Genomic DNA, 17,500 nt, shown 5'->3' on the forward strand with positions numbered 1-17,500 from the left:
GATGCACAAATGAAACCGCCACCTAACAAAAACTCCGGCTTTTGCCGCACCCGCCGGAGGTTGGGGGTTCTGCTTTAAGGAGGAGTTTGTTTCTAACTGTACTATCCTGCACTAAACTTGTAACTTGAAAAAAAATTATATATATAAATATATATATAAATATACAGGACACAGCCGCTTGGAAATGAGATTTGATATTAACACTTGAGTATGCTTTTTACCGCCTTTATACCTCAGTTAAAGAACAACCCAGCAGTGACTAAATAGCATTGTATTTTCTTTGTATCTAGCACATTTTGTCTTGCTTACCCCCCCCTTTTTTTACCCAGTGCTTTCCTAGCACAATGGTGTTTTTGTATTGTGTAGCTAGACAAGTCGCTCTAATCTGCCAATCGGTGCGCTGTGATCCTCGTACGGTAGTCATTTCAAGTCCGCCTTCTGTATTTCAATAAGACAAAACACTTTATCTGTAACTTATTACAAACAGTACTGTAGTAAATCCTGCCCCCCCCCCCCCCCGCTCTTATCGGAGCTGTGGGGAGGAGTAACGTGGGGTACCCTGCACGGTATTACTACGCAACGTGTTGCAGGATCCATCACCCCAAAAAAAAAGAGTAATGTGTGCGGAGGCCTCTAATAAATTCTGGTCTCGCACACTTTCTGGGGGGGCTTGATTATTAAGAAGTAACAATAAAAAAAAAAGTGAAAAATGTAATAAAAAAAACAATAAAAAAAACTACCAAAGCTAGCTTTGTGACACTTCCCAGGAGAAGGTATAAAGTATCTCAATGTTTAGCTGCCCTCCAAACACTTGAATGGAGCGATTCTTTTTACAGCATCTTATTGTATTGTTCAATGCTTGAATGCTTCCTGTTTTATTTCTGTTTTATGAAGCTTGTTATGTAATAAAGTACGTTTGCTCTTAATAAATACCAGCGTCTTCGTCTTTTCTTTTCATTACCTAGGTTTGCCCAAATCTGCCAAATGGGCAGGAAAAGGGTCCACGTATGGTGACGTGGTTCCATAGTGCCATATTACTGAACGTTCATTTTATTTTTTTAATGGGACTGGTTATTGGCAATGCCATTGGGTGGGTGGAAGTATGCAAGTTACATCTGGTCAATACAGAAAAAATTCTGTGATGCTGACCATTGTAATTCGCTACCCTCTAAATTACATGTCTTGCCCTTTAAATGCTGTGTGGATGGGGGAGGGGAGGGTGCTACCTCCAAAAAGTGAGGCGCTAGCTAGATAGCTTTCTTCCGAAGAGAGCGCTACGGTCATGAGGAAAAAAAATAAGCACATCCTCTTTAAATTCTAGGGGATTTTTGCCCTCACCCCATGACAGCACCACATGAGAGAGGGATCCGCCCAGCGAGGATCGGAAACCATTCTGAATAAAAGGGCGGTACCTCTCCCCTTCTTCAGTTGGTTTCCTACTTTTTTCTTTCGTTTGGTAGACTGGTGCTTGAGACGGTGGTCCCTCCCTAATTAGGTTTCTCTGGAAATCTCTCACGTGGTGCTGTCATGGGTGAGGGGAAAACACCACGGTTACTTACCGGTAGCCGGTTTTTCCAGAACCCATGACAGCACCCATATAATCCCTCCCTTTCTCATCCTTGGTGTGCACTTCTGGGGATGCTTGTGTGTGTTTAGTGGTGATAGAGTAAGTTCTAACATTTGTTAGAGGTCCTCTCGTTCTCGGTAATCAACTGACGAAGGGGAGAGGTACCGCCCTTTTATTCAGAATGGTTTCCTGTCTTTGCTGGGCGGATCCCTCTCACGTGGTGCTGTCATGGGTTTTGGAAAAAACGGCTACTGGTAAGTAACCGTGGTGTTTCTGTATTATCTGGTCCTTAGTCTCCCTTTTAAAGGTTTTCGGTCAGGTGCAATGTGCACCCAGTACCACGGGCAGTTCTGGGTGCAGATCTCTAATCCCTGCCTAACTGTACCTGTATACACTAGCATAGATAAGTGTATTTCTAAAGATCTTTTATCGTATGCTAATGACCTCGGGGACTAGTCCCCTGGGCATCTGTTCCTCTGGCTAGTTGGCTCCATTAGTATGCTACTACGCCCCTGTGGATGATGTAACATGCTAAGAATGCACGGCGTCAGAGGATGCGTGGACCCGTGGAAGCACTAGGAGGTGCGAAACGGCCGTCGGCCCATTGGGGCCTCACCCGACTCTCACCGCATTTTTAATACACGTGTTGGATAGCGAATGGATTGTGCCGTTGTCTTCTGATCTCCTGGGACTCTCGTCAGAGGATGATCTCACTCACCTCTCCGCTGCCTGATGTTGGATTTCGGCTCCGTGCACACCACTTCAGTTTGAAGCCAGGACGCATACACCTGGCTTCATAGTGCGCATGACCGAAACTCCAGGGTCATTTGCACTAAGCCGAAATCCAGTGTCTGGCAGCAGAGAGGTGAGTGAGATCATCCTCTGACGCTGCATGTTTATTAGCATGTTACCACGCCCACAGGGGTGTACTAACATGCTAATGGGGACGACTAGCCAAGGGAACGAACGCCCAGGGGACTAGTCCCCTCACTCATTAGCATACGATAAAAGATCTTTAGAAATACTTTTTCTAAAGCTCTTTATGCTAGTGTATACAGGGATTGGCAATATGCACCCAGAACTGCTCGTGGTTCTGGGTGTATAATGGACCTAAGACCACAGAAGAAGCAATACCTCTAAAAATATATATTTAATTTTATTTAGAAAAATATAAAAATATGACAAACGGTGTTTCTCTAAAAAATACATAAAGGACAAAACAGTGCCAGTGAGATGTTGGGAAGAGAGTTTCAGCGTGAAAAGGACAGCGATAGATATTCATACCGTGTTTCCCCGAAAGTAAGACAGTGTCGTACTTTCTTTTTACCCCCAAAAGTGCCACTATGTCTTACTTTCGGGGTATGTCTTATATTGGAAAAAAAATCCCACAGCAATCGCAGCAAGTCTCCATGCAATGTACCGTATGGGGACTTGCCGTGATTGCGCCCTAAGTGTACCGCAAGTTAAGGAAACTTAACCACCAGCAGCTGCACATGAGGGCACTGAGGCTGCGTGATTTTGTATGTTGTCCATGGTCCTGATGGACCACGGACAACATTACTGCAACATTTCTCGGTAGCCGAGCGTTCAGCTGAGCGCCCGACCGCCGGCATGTGTCGTCTCTCAGCTGAGCGCCCGACCGCCGGCATGTGTCGTCTCTCAGCTGAGCGCCCGACCGCCGGCATGTGTCGGCTCTCAGCTGAGCGCCCGACCGCCGGCATGTGTCGGCGCGCTCAGCTGAGCGCCCGACCGCCGGCATGTGTCGGCGCGCTCAGCTGAGCGCCCGACCGCCGGCATGTGTCGGGGCGCTCAGCTGAGCGCCCGACCGCCGGCATGTGTCGGCGCGCTCAGCTGAGCGCCCGACCGCCGGCATGTGTCGGGGCGCTCAGCTGAGCGCTCGGCCGCTGTAACTGTACTGTAAAGAAGAAAAAAAATAAAAATTTTTACTACGTCTTACTTTCGGGGTACGTCTTACATTAGCCGACCCCCCCAAAACATCCACTACGTCTTACTATCGGGGGTGTCTTACTATCGGGGAAACACGGTAGTCGTCAAATTACTGATCTCATAGCCTTTGTTGACCCTTCCTGACGACGGAGGGTGTCCTAAGTTACAAGACACTCCCCGTTCCGGGTGGCTGTCCCTCCCTGTCCCTATCTCTAGCCAAGGGGTGTCCACCACCAACCCAGGTGACTAGTGCAAAACCATAAGTATACACACAAACACAAATGTGTTAAATTTGGTTCCTGACTCGATAAGATACTTCAGTCAGATCAAAATTGTAATTGTTAGGTGGAGCTGTAGGGGACCCGCTGCAGTAGCTGTCACCCCACGCTCTCCCGACACGTTTCTCCCCCACCTAACGCAATACAGGGGGATCATCAGGGGTAAAAGTCACACATCACGGTAATAGCTACCGAAAGGGATACGAGATAGGTCCAAACCGAAAGCCTTTTGATAATACACCAGAGTCTGTGTTTTAATCACAATGTGCTGGCAGATATTCCCATTCAGAAGCTTGTCTCTTCTAACTCCGAAAAGAATGTAAATGTATATGAAGGCAGATGCTTCCAAATATGGATGAATAGCCTATAGGATGCTAGGAGTTTAGTATATCAAATAGCGCTCCTAAGATATCACAGGGGTCTTCCTATCCTTGTGTTTAATAGGCTTATGGATCACATCCTCTCCATGTCTAGGTCACATAGGGCAGCAGGGACTTCTATACATGAAGAGTCCAATTTCTTTAGTTGATAGTGTTACACCGATATATACACTATTAGTGTGTCTAACTTAGGACACCCTCCGTCGTCAGGAAGGGTCAACAAAGGCTATGAGATCAGTAATTTGACGACTTGTCCTTTATGTATTTTTTAGAGAGACACTGTCATATTTTTATATTTTTCTAAATAAAATTAAATTATATTTTTAGAGGTATTGCTTCTTTTGTGGTCTTATGTTGATACCATACCTCGGTTCTATATCTATTTGTGGTTCTAGTGTATAATGGACCTGACAGAGTCCCTTTTTAAAGGGAATTCATGAGTAGGATTTTGGTATGTTAGGGCTGAGAACTTGAATCCAGTGTCACTTACTGAAGAACCTGGTGCCGTTTTGACAAAATCCCTTTTTTGCTCTATTCTAGACGTAGCAGTGATATGAATGCTGCGTTGTGCAACTCCTCCCACACCATTGACTAGCAGATTCCTGCTAAAAAGTAGCCAATCAGTGGTGAGGGCGTGGTTACACAGATTATCATGGTTACATGGATTCGACTCCTATTCTCCTGGAGTGATTTCTTGCTAATAAACACTTAGTATTGACACTACAGCAAGCTGCTGAACAAGCTACTCATTGCCAAAATGTAGCTCTCTGCGCCTTCATCATGCTGATCTTAGAATAAATGGCAAAAACCTGCTGACAAGGTCCCTTTAAAAATTACTTCACTACATAGATGAGCAACAACATGTGACTACACTTTTATTACCAGCAGGTGTGACTATATAAAAGCAGATGTTCTGGTACTTTGCTGGTCTTGAAGAATTGAAGCATGTTTTAACTACCTCTACAAAAGCAGGAGTTTTGGCACTTTGCTGGTCTTGGGAAATTGAGGCATGTTTTAAAAAGGACTAATTGCTAAGATTTTCATGTATAAACTAAAACCAGTGCTATACTGGTGCTATCATACTGATTCTATACATACCTATAGTTGTGAGATCGGATGTATACTTTCTGAAATACAGGCAAGTAAAGTTTGTAAAATGCACTGTTACTTGATTAACAGAAGCTACAGAATATCTAATAGGTGGATTGGGTTTTGCTACTTATTTTCGTCCCTGTCTGCCTGTCCTCCCTTCCTTGCTCCCCCTGTCCTCCCTTCCTTGCTCCCCCTGTCCTTCCTTCCTTGCTTGCTCCCCCTGTCCTTCCTTCCTTGCTTGCTCCCCCTGTCCTTCCTTCCTGACTCCCCCTGTCCTTCCTTCCTGACTTCCTTTCTCCCCCTGTCTTTCCTTCCTGACTTCCTTGCTCCCCCTGTCCTTCCTTCCTGACTTCCTTGCTCCCCCTGTCTTTCCTTCCTGACTTCCTTGCTCCCCCTGTCCTTCCTTCCTGACTTCCTTGCTCCCCCTGTCCTTCCTTCCTGACTTCCTTGCTCCCCCTGTCCTTCCTTCCTGACTTCCTTGCTCCCCCTGTCTTTCCTTCCTGACTTCCTTGCTCCCCCTGTCCTTCCTTCCTGACTTCCTTGCTCCCCCTGTCCTTCCTTCCTGACTTCCTTGCTCCCCCTTTCCTTCCTTCCTGACTTCCTTGCTCCCCCTTTCCTTCCTTCCTGACTTCCTTGCTCCCCCTGTCCTTCCTTCCTGACTTCCTTGCTCCCCCTGTCCTTCCTTCCTGACTTCCTTGCTCCCCCTTTCCTTCCTTCCTGACTTCCTTGCTCCCCCTGTCCTTCCTTCCTGACTTCCTTGCTCCCCCTGTCTTTCCTTCCTGACTTCCTTGCTCCCCCTGTCCTTCCTTCCTGACTTCCTTGCTCCCCCTGTCCTTCCTTCCTGACTTCCTTGCTCCCCCTGTCCTTCCTTCCTGACTTCCTTGCTCCCCCTTTCCTTCCTTCCTGACTTCCTTGCTCCCCCTGTCCTTCCTTCCTGACTTCCTTGCTCCCCCTGTCCTTCCTTCCTGACTTCCTTGCTCCCCCTGTCCTTCCTTCCTGACTTCCTTGCTCCCCCTGTCCTTCCTTCCTGACTTCCTTGCTCCCCCTGTCCTTCCTTCCTGACTTCCTTGCTCGCCCTGTCCTTCCTGCCTGACTTCCTTGCTCCCCCTGTCCGTTATTACAGAAGGAGGGACGAAGAACAGGCAGCAGAAAGGACAGTCAGGCAGACGGGTGAGAATAACTAGCATAACCCGACCAACCGATTGATAGTAGCTACAGAATATCTAATCAAATTACAGTGCATTTCACAAACTTGCCTTTTATTTCAGAAAATATACATCTGATCTCACAACTACAGGTATGTATAGAATCAGCACGATAGTACCAGTTTAGCACTGGCTTTAGTCTACAGTGTGCCCACCCATATCCTGTCCACCGCCATTAGCTTTAGAATGGCGGCAGCTATAGGTATAGAAGTGGTGTCTAGGTATAGTAAAGTAGCCATGCGCTACGCAATAAAACCACCTATAGCGCCACCTAGTGGAAAACGTTAGCTTTTTTTTTTAATTATCTCAAACGGAACGAGAGAGAGAAAAAAAGTGAATTACAAAGTTGTAGGGCATCATCAATTCAATACGAATCGACACCTTGCATACAGAAATGCTATGATTAGAACGTGTAGCGATACCTCATGGAGACCTTCCTACAAGTCATTGGGTATGGTGGCTGTGTGGAGTGGCCTTTGCTCACCTGACCTGACCCCATTGGACTTCTTTCTGTGAGGTCACATCAAACAGCAGGTGTATGCAACCCCTACACCAACATTGCAGGACCTACGACCACGTATCACAGATGCTTGTGCAAACGTGTCACCTCCCATATTGCACAGCGTGCAGCAAGATACAGTATGATGTGCAGAGGCCAGATGTGCATTGCAGCTGACGGGGGCCACTAATGTGCGCCATATGCGTGACCAGCATTCATTGTTTTGTTTTTTTTTTTTGGGGGGGGGGGGGGGGGGTCATGGGTTTCATATCATAGCATTTCTGTATGCAAGGTGTCGATTCATATTGAATTGATGATGCCCTACAATGTTTAACTTCACTTTTTTTTTTTCCTCCATCTCGTCCCATTGTCGAGCTAAAAATACTAACTCCGTTGTTTTCCACCAGGTGGCGCTATAGGTGGTTACATTGCGTAGTGCATGGATACTTTACTATACCTAGACACCACTTCTATGCCTATAGCTGCCGCCATTCTCAAGTTAATGGCAGTGGACACACTGTATATAGGAAAATCCTGGTGCATGGTGTTCTTTACCTCTATAAAAGCAGAAGTTTTGGTACTTTGCTGGACTTGGAGAATTTGGCCGTGTGATAACATACCAAGGAGGAAAGACATCAGCAATGATCTATACAACACAATTAAGAAGACAATCTCACTAGATTTTGAGTTCACCCTGGTTAAATAGCAAAGCCTGCATCCCTATAATAGTGGAGGAAAGTCTCTCATTTGGTGGTAATTTCTTATTTTGCCATTTTTATGTAACCGGTTCTCCTTCGAGGCACTTTACCCCCCTAAAATCATATGATAAATTAGAAAATTGGTTGCTATACCCCAATGTCCCAGTATATATGAAACTAAATTGGATCACCAGTAGCTGAGTCTCCAAAAGCAGATGAATAGATCTACGTGAGTCTTCTGCAATGTACCTGTGCTATGCTGTGCACCAGGCGTTCAGTCCCTGTGCCAGAAAATAACACTTCCAGCTTATAAGTCATGCACTCCTCTCCTCCTCCATGCACTCCTCTCCACTCCTCTCCTCCTCCATGCACTCCTCTCCACTCCTCTCCTCCTCCATGCACTCTACTCCTCTCCTCCTCCATGCACTCTACTCCTCTCCTCCTCCATGCACTCCACTCCTCCTCCATGCACTCCACTCCTCCTCCATCCACTTCTCTCCTCCTCCATGCACTCCTCCATGCACTCCTCTGCTCCTCCATGCACAACTCTCCTCCTCCATGCACTCCTCCCCACTCCTCTCCTCCTCCATGCACTCCACTCCTCCTCCATCCACTCCACTCCTCCTCCATCCACTTCTCTCCTCCTCCATGCACTCCTCCATGCACTCCTCTGCTCCTCCATGCACAACTCTCCTCCTCCATGCACTCCTCCCCACTCCTCTCCTCCTCCATGCACTCCACTCCTCCTCCATGCACTCCACTCCTCCTCCATCCACTCCTCTCCTCCTCCATCCACTCCTCTCCTCCTCCATGCACTCCTCTCCTCCTCCATGCACAACTCTCCTCCTCCATGCACTCCTCCCCACTCCTCTCCTCCTCCATGCACTCTACTCCTCTCCTCCTCCATGCACTCCACTCCTCCTCCATGCACTCCACTCCTCCTCCATCCACTTCTCTCCTCCTCCATGCACTCCTCCATGCACTCCTCTCTTCCTCCATGCACAACTCTCCTCCTCCATACACTCCTCCATGCACTCCTCTCCTCCTCCATGCACAACTCTCCTCCTCCATACACTCCTCCACTTCTCTCCTCCTCCATGCACTCCTCCATGCACTCCTCTCCTCCTTCATGCACTCCACTCCTCCATGCACGCCACTCCTCCACTCCTACACTCCTCTCCTCCTCCACTCCACTCCTCCACTCCTCTCCTCCTCCATATACTCCTCTCCTCCTCCATACACTCCACTCCACATTTCCATGCACTGCACTCCGCTCCTCCTCCGTGCACTCCGCTCCTCCTCCGTGCACTCCGCTCCTCCTCCGTGCACTCCGCTCCTCCTCCGTGCACTCCGCTCCTCTCTTCCTCCGTGCACTCCACTCCTTCACTCCTCTCTTCCTCCATGCACTCCTCTCCTCTCTTCCTCCATGCACTTCTCTCCTCTCTTCCTCCATACACTCCATTAGCAAAGGTAGAAAGGGTTTTGGGCGTCTGTGGGTGAGGTATGTGACACACATGGAAGGTTTGTTATGGAAGATTTTGGAAAGATGAGAGCCCGGTCAGTGGCCGCATCTCCCGGACCGTCCTGATCGTATAAGACCCTCCCCTCAACAAATAACTTGTACCAGCAGAGCCACACTTTATTATTGGTAATGAATTAAGTGGTGGATCTGTTGCAAGAATCAATCTGCAGCACAGTAGAGGATGATGAGGATGATGTCAGACGGCCGCGATGTGTTAGGTCCAGAGCAGTCTCTATAGGGGTCGACTTGGGAGTTTCTGCAATCACATGGGATGATGTACACAGTCTGTGCGTGGTCCCTCTCGTGGACATGTGGGACGAGTTGTGTAAGGAGTCGCTCCGGTCAGTGTATTCATAGGGTGCAGGCACTGGGATGAGCGTCCCTTTTTATACTACGTTGTTCTCTAGCCCTTCTTAAAAGGTTTTTCCATCAGTTGCAGCAGCTATGCGGTCCAGCTCCTCTCTGTGTTCACCAGTTCCATCCCTTCAAAGTAGGAATGGGGTCTGCGAGCGTGAAACTAGAAGAAAACAAACAAGAAGTCACGAGTCTGCGGGATCCCCAACAAAAAGTCCAAAAGGGCAGCTGAGACCTTAGACAAACTCAAAATGGTCCCGTGGGGTCTGTAGAACATTCTCATTAGTAAGTTCATTTTTTTCTGGAATTTTCTGGGTGAAAAAATAAAAAATACTTTTTTTTTTTTTTTTTAATCCTATTCCTCACCCTATAATGTCCGTCTGCGCCACGTACCGGAGACTGCAGGGAAAGCTGGTGCAGGATGGGGAAGGGAGTCCAGTGGATCGGCTCCATAGGCCAGCTGCACACTGACACGTCGCTCGCTTTCCCGGAGTCGATCATCAAGTCGTTGACGCTGCTGCAACTTGTCTCCAGCCTGAAAGATGGAATCGGAGCAAAATTACAACCAGAGAGCACGGGTCTGTAATGTAAAGGGGCAAGAACCCAGAATTAACCCTCGGCGTAGACTGGGAGATCCAGAATCTGTGTAAGAAATCTTAGAGGGAAGCGTCCACCAATAATTCATCATGTATACAGAATCTAGGTGATAAACGTCAAACCAATAGTGGTCTGACCGCTAGCACCCCCATCAGGAGGGAAATACTTGTCTCGCTGGAGCCACCACTAGAGGGAGCACACAGTATACGATGCTATCCGGCTAAATCCATGTGTGCAGTAATCTCCCCCTAGTGGTGGCAGCAGGGAACATACTTTTACAGCTGCATCTATGCAGGGAAGTTAGAATGGGCTTGGAGTGTGTGTGTGTGTGTGTGTGTGTGTGTGTGTGTGTGTGTGTGTGTGTGTATATATTTTATATATATATATATATATATATATATATATATATATATATATATATATATATACACAGTATATATACTGTGTATATATATATATATATACACACACGCACACACACATTGAGCAAAACTATAAATTGCAATATTTTGTGTTTTTACTCCCATTATTCATGAGCTGAACTCAAAGATCCAAGAATTTCTATGGACACAAAAGCTCAAATATTCACAAATTTATCTAAATTTGTGTTAGTGACACTTCACCTTTACTGAGATATGCCGCACCTGTGAGGTAGATGGAATATCAAGATGCTGATTAGACAGCATGATTATTACACAGGTGTGCCTTAGGCTGACCAGCATGATTATTGCACAGGTGTGCCTTTGGCTGGCCAGCATGATTATTGCACAGGTGTGCCTTCGGCTGGCCAGCATGATTATTGCACAGGTGTTCCTTAGCCTGGCCAGCATGATTATTGCACAGGTGTGCCTTAGGCTGGCCAGCATGATTATTGCACAGGTGTGTCTTAGGCTGGCCAGCATGATTATTGCACAGGTGTGCCTTATCCTGGCCAGCATGATTATTGCACAGGTGTGCCTTAGGCTGGCCAGCATGATTATTGCACAGGTGTGCCCCTTAGGTTGGCCGCAAAAAAAAAGGCCACTCTAAAATGTGTAGTTTCATCACACAGTACAATGCCACAGCTGTCACCAGTTTTGAGGGGGCGTGCAGTTGGCTGCTGATTGCAGGAATGTCTCCAGAGCTGTTCCCGTGAATTGTGTTCATTTCTCTGCCATAAGTCCGCTTTCACATTTCGTTTTTTTCCTACGTTCAGTGTTCTCGTCGGAGCCTCCGTCTGAACAGCCCCACAAAACGTGTTTCTGACGCATGCGCCGACGGGGCCATTGACTATAATGGAGCAGACAGTCAGCGTGTGCACCATTTTTGGACATATACGCTTTCTGCAGGCGGACCCCCGGACGTATTCTGCTCTATTACCGTCAATGGCCCCGTCGGCGCATGCGTCTGAAACACTTTTTGCGGGGCTGTTCGGACGGAATCTCCGACGGGAACACTGAATGTAGGAAAAAACAAAACGTGAAAGTGGCCTAAGTCGTCTCCAAGGGTGTTTCAGAGAATTTGGCAGAACATCCAACTGACCTCACACCCGCAGACCACGTGTAACCGCAGCAGCCCAGGACCCCCACATCCAGCAGCTTCACCTCCAAGATTGTCTAACACCGGCTCCCGGACAGCGGCTGCAACAAACTGTCAGACGAGTCTCAGGGAAGCTCATCTGCTGCTCCTCGTCCTCATCGGGGGTCTCCACCGGACTGCAGAGCGTCATAGTAACCAACGTGAGTGGGCGAATGTTCACATTCAATGGTGTCTGCCACATTGCAGAGGTTTCTCTTCATGGATGAATCCTGGTTCTCACTGTACGGGGCAGATGGCGGACTGGCAAATGGTGCTCACACCAGATACTGACTGGTTTTCTGACCCTCGTCAGGGATCTCCCCAATACTGTAAAACTGTACATTTTAGAGTGGCCTTTTATTGTGGACAGCCTAAATCACACCTGTACACTAATAAGGCACACCTGTGCACTAATAAGGCACACCTGTGCACTAATCATGCTGGCCAGCCGGAGGCACACCTGTGCAATAATCATGCTGGCCAGCCGGAGGCACCCCTCTGCAATAATCATGCTGGCCAGCCTAAGGCACACCTCTGCAATAATCATGCTGGCCAGCCGGAAGCACACCTGTGCAATAATCATACTGACTAATCAGCATCTTGATGTGCCGCACCTGTGCAATAAGGCACACCTGTGTAATAAGGCACACCTGTGCAATAATTATTCTGGCCAGCCGGAGTCACACCTGTGCAATAATCATGCCGTCTAATCAGCATCTTGATAAGCCGCACCTGTGAGGTTGAGGGATTATCTCCACAAAGGAGAAAAGTGTTGCATCTAAGTTTATCCTCAATGCAGATTTTATATATATATATATATATATGTATATGTGTGTGCGTGCGTGTGTGCGTGTGCGCGTGTGCGTGCGTGTCTGTGTGTGCAGCTATGGCTACAACTGTAGCAATTTATTGTAAATAAAAAGGGGGAATTTGAAAACCTGATGCATTGTATATATGGCCCCTATACAGCTCTATGGTTATAAACTATTACCTATACTCTATCTGTTCCCTACTTCTTGTTAACATAGACTTGTTAGGGGTCATGTGTTACACTGGCAGGTCGTCCATGCTATTTGGCCTCCTTGTGTTTGTCCTCCACTATGGCCCCTATGGTGCAGCCACTGTCACAATGGGTAACACTACACTAAGTGATCTCTGAGTATCTGCTGCCACCTGGTGTCTGACAATGGGATTACATGTATAGATCAGGTCCTGCTGAGCCCCTCGTATTTCAGGGTACAGGGAATGGATGTATTAGGGTTTAATGCAATAATACTTGGATTTTTATATATTTAATGTGAATCCTCATCGCAGTTTCCTATTTCCACATTGCACGGTGTGGGATGTCGTCAATGTACCGGACGCAGAAGGACAGAGCAGGTGGGTGCATTGTGCCCCAACCACTCCACAGAATAGAGAAGTGTCCAGATTTGTACTTTCTATAGTAAAGCATGAAGTCTGCACTTTTCTGTCCCTATTCATGGAGCTAATCCCTCGGCACGGTGCAGCGGGGGCCGCAGGGTTCGCTGTTGTCCTATATATATGAGTGCTGTGGTTAAAGGGCCAGTAACGTACAGCAAAGTCGCCACTGCTACCGCTCACACCTACATGTGTATCCGGAAGGAAATATGTAACAGGACTAGGAATCAGAGGAGACGGCGAGTTTTGGGGTCATCACATCTGTTCCTAGATCTCTGCCTTTATCCTCTTTTTGTGATATTTCCCCTAAAAATTCACAAATAAATTTACATTTGGTTACGGGATAGCCCTGTCCAATCAGTGCTGACACCCCTTTATCAAAATCCCCTTTTTCATTTAGATGTAGGAACACACTTTTTTGAAAAAGGGAATTTTGATATTTAGTGGTCAATTCATTTCCAGGAGCAATAACAGAGGAACAGCACATCATTCTAAGCTGCAGTGGAATTACTATAGTTGAGTAAATACTTGTATTCCTCATTAAATAGTATTTCCACTACAGCTTAGAATTGTGTTGTTCCTCTGTTATTCCTCCTGGGAATGCATTGACCACATGTTTAGTTGAGTAAATAACTTGTATTCCTCATTAAAAACATGTGGTCAATGCATTTCCAGGAGGAACAACAGAGGAGCATCACATCATTCTAAGCTGCAGTGGAATTACTATTTAATGAGGAATACAAGTGTTTACTCAACTACACATGTGGTCAAAGTATTTCCAGGAGGAACAACAGAGGAACAACTTGTATTCCTCATTAAAAACATGTGGTCAATGCATTTCCAGGAGGAACAACACATCATTCTAAGCTGCAGTGGAATTACTATAGTTGTGTAAATACTCGTGTATTCTTCAATAAATAGTAATTCCACTGCAGCTTAGAATTGTGTTATTCCTCCTGGAAATCCAATGACCACATGTTTAGTTGAGTAAATACTTGTATTCCTCATTAAAAACATGTGGTCAATGCATTTCCAGGAGGAATAACAGAGGAACAGCACATCATTCTAAGCTGCAGTGGAATTACTATTTAATGAGGGATACAAGTATTTACTGAACTAAACATGTGGTCAATGCATTTCCAGGAGGAATAACAGAGGAACGGCACATCATTCTAAGCTGCAGTGGAATTACTATTTAATGAGGAATACAATTATTTACTCAACTAAACATGTGGTCAATGCATTTCCAGGAGGAATAACAGAGGAACAACACATCATTCTAAGCTGCAGTGGAATTACTATAGTTGAGTAAATATTTGTGTTCCTCATTAAATAGCAATTCCACTGCAGCTTAGAATTGTGTTGTTCCTCTGTTATTCTTCCTGGAAATGCATTAACCACATGTTTAGTTGAATAAATAAATTGTATTCCTCATTAAAAACATGTGGTCAATGCATTTCCAGGAGGAATAACAGAGGAACGGCACATCATTCTAAGCTGCAGTGGAATTACTATTTAATGAGGACTACAATTATTTACTCAACTAAACATGTGGTCAATGCATTTCCAGGAGGAATAACAGAGGAACAACACATCATTCTAAGCTGCAGTGGAATTACTATAGTTGAGTAAATATTTGTGTTCCTCATTAAATAGCAATTCCACTGCAGCTTAGAATTGTGTTGTTCCTCTGTTATTCTTCCTGGAAATGCATTAACCACATGTTTAGTTGAATAAATAAATTGTATTCCTCATTAAAAACATGTGGTCAATGCATTTCCAGGAGGAATAACAGAGGAACAGCACATCATTCTAAGCTGCAGTGGAATTACTATTTAATGAAGGATACAAGTATTTACTGAACTAAACATGTGGTCAATGCATTTCCAGGAGGAATAACAGAGGAACAGCACATCATTCTAAGCTGCAGTGGAATTACTATTTAATGAAGGATACAATTATTTACTCAACTAAACATGTGGTCAATGCATTTCCAGGAGGAATAACAGAGGAACAACACATCATTCTAAGCTGCAGTGGAATTACTATAGTTGAGTAAATACTTGTATTCCTCATTAAGGCTGGACTCACACGAACGTATTAAAAAACGGTCCCATTCCCGTTTGCGAGAGTCAGACGAATTTTTCTCACTTGTCATCAGTGTGCTCTCAGTGTGCTCTCAGTGTGCTCTCAGTGTGCTGTCAGTATGCTGTCAGTGTGCTGTCCGTCTGCAATCCGTTTTTTTCTCAGCAGCTATTAGTCATTTACAGTCCATAACAAACATTTACAGTGTTCTATGCTACATGATAGAATTGTATTCATAAAAACGGATGTCACTAGGATGGTCCGTGTGACGTCCGTTTTTTTCTCGCACCCATAGACTTGTATTGGCGAGTCAGAGACGTTTTACGTATGCATACGCAGCATGCTGCCGCTTTTTTCGCATCCAGAATCTGGATGCGAGAAAAGCTGACCAACAGCTCGCACTCATAGAATAACATTGGTCCGAGTATAATGCGAGAATTTCTCGCATTGCTCTCGTCCGATTTTCACGCTCGTGTGAGCGTACCCTAAATAGCAATTCCACTGCAGCTTAGAATTGTGTTGTTCCTCTGTTATTCCTCCTGGAAATGCATTGACCACATGTTTAGTTCAGTAAATACTGGTATTTCTCATTAAAAACATGCGGTCAACGCATTTCCAGGAGGAACAACAGAGGAACAACACAATTCTAAGCTGCAGTGGAAGTACTATTTAATGAGGAATACAAGTCTTGGTCAATGCATTTCCAGGAGGAATAACAGAGGAACAGCACATCATTCTAAGCTGCAGTGGAATTACTATAGTTGAGTAAATACTTGTAGTGGAATTGCTATTTAATGAGGAATACAAGTATTTACTAAACTAAACATGTCAGATCCCCTTTAAAAGCGACCGACCAAAAAATATTTGGTGCTTGTTCCCTGTTTTTAGGTTCCTGTGCCCCCCACCCAAAGATGACCCTTGAAGTGCATGGGAGCCCTGGAAGAAGAGCGGAATATTGGGGGGGTTTCAGGAAAAAGCTGCAGCCAAATATGCATGCACTCTACAGTGACCCCTACAGTTGAAATGTAGTATTACAAGTGGCCATTATGAGCGGAGACCCCCCAGGCCCCCCATTATGACCATATGCTCTAATAGGGGATTTGGCAGAATAAAGGCTGTTCCTTCTGTTGATAAATACATCACTGATTCTGGATGTCACCTTGACACCATACAAAGCCTAAAAAGACCCCACAACCGCACATGGTCCTGGGGTCCGGCGGGGTGGGTGGGGGGGCCTGCCGAGCGCTAATTGATTTGTTTGCCTCCTTGAACAATCTTCCCGATTCCATGATGTCTGTGTAATGGAGCACAGGATGGAAACCACAGCGGGGAGATGAACCTTTAATTAAGCAGCGATCTATTCCAGCGCGCTCTGCCAGGGACGCAATGCAGGGGCCGGCGAGTCTGCAAGCTTCACCGCATCGTAGACAAAAGTTCTCAAACTTTCAAACATGGGTTAAATTTCACCTCCTCGTCACTTATAAAATTCCTGCTTGCTGTTGGTGAATGGGAACATCTGTGCAAACCCATAACTAGCTAATCTGGAAAAGACGGCACGGGCTACATAACGAAAAAGCTCAGGGACAACAAATTCTTGCCCTTATTGCAAGTTTTGCAATTGGGTTTCATTAAAAATTTTGCACTGTTATGATTAAAAGGAGCTCACTGACAGATTCTCCGTTAACTCATTCTGTAGCCAGCAATAAACCGGACAACCCAGAGGCGATAAAAGGCAAACGCTGCAAAATTTTGAGCTCACTGACGGATTCTCCGTTAACTCATTCTGCAGCCAGCAATAAACTGTACAACCCAGAGACGATAAAAGGCAAACGCTGCAAAATAAAGAATCCTAACCAACATTTACTCTAGAATTTGGATTCTAATAATTCAGTTTTTATCATTTCTGCTTGCTGTCAGTGAATGGGAGTATTCTCATGTAGGAACCCCTATAGAACTAAAAAAGGGTTGTTTGCCCTTTGGGTACATTTTTTTTATAGCTAAATTCATATACAGTATTTGGGGCAAAAAAATAATTTCTTAAATTGGGTTTCTTTCAAAATTTGCCTTTTATTGCCTCTGGGCTGCACTGTTGGCTACAGAATGAGTTAACTGAGAATCTGTCAGCGAGCTCATAATTTTGTGTTAAATTTATAGGGGTTTTTTTTCTTCTTTTTTCATTATTTTTTTTAATTTAAAGTGACAGTGTTGGTGGAGTTTTCCTTATCCAGATGTTTGGAGCTAATTTAAAGCAAAAGAGCAAAAGAAAATACTGAAAAATTGGCACAAAAAAGTGACTATAA

General features: G+C 45.5%; 1 protein-coding gene across 2 annotated transcripts in view; it reads right to left on the minus strand.

The window, feature by feature from the left end:
• Positions 1 to 9,284: 9,284 nt before the first annotated feature.
• Positions 9,285 to 17,500, minus strand: part of LOC142245438 (uncharacterized) — a 54,259-nt gene continuing 46,043 nt past the window's right edge. Inside the window, exons 9-10 of one of the 2 annotated variants that reach the window (XM_075318139.1) lie at positions 9,936 to 10,077; positions 9,285 to 9,705 (exon numbers count right to left, since the gene is read on the minus strand). In XM_075318139.1, coding sequence (XP_075174254.1) covers positions 9,631 to 9,705; positions 9,936 to 10,077 — 217 coding nt within the window. In that variant the 3' untranslated portion in view covers positions 9,285 to 9,630. Of the gene's footprint in view, positions 9,706 to 9,908; positions 10,078 to 17,500 lie in introns of both variants that reach the window. The other variant, XM_075318138.1, reaches the window with a different exon arrangement.

This window comes from Anomaloglossus baeobatrachus, chromosome 7 (assembly GCF_048569485.1).
Source record: "Anomaloglossus baeobatrachus isolate aAnoBae1 chromosome 7, aAnoBae1.hap1, whole genome shotgun sequence".
NCBI classification, from domain to species: Eukaryota; Metazoa; Chordata; class Amphibia; order Anura; family Aromobatidae; genus Anomaloglossus; species Anomaloglossus baeobatrachus.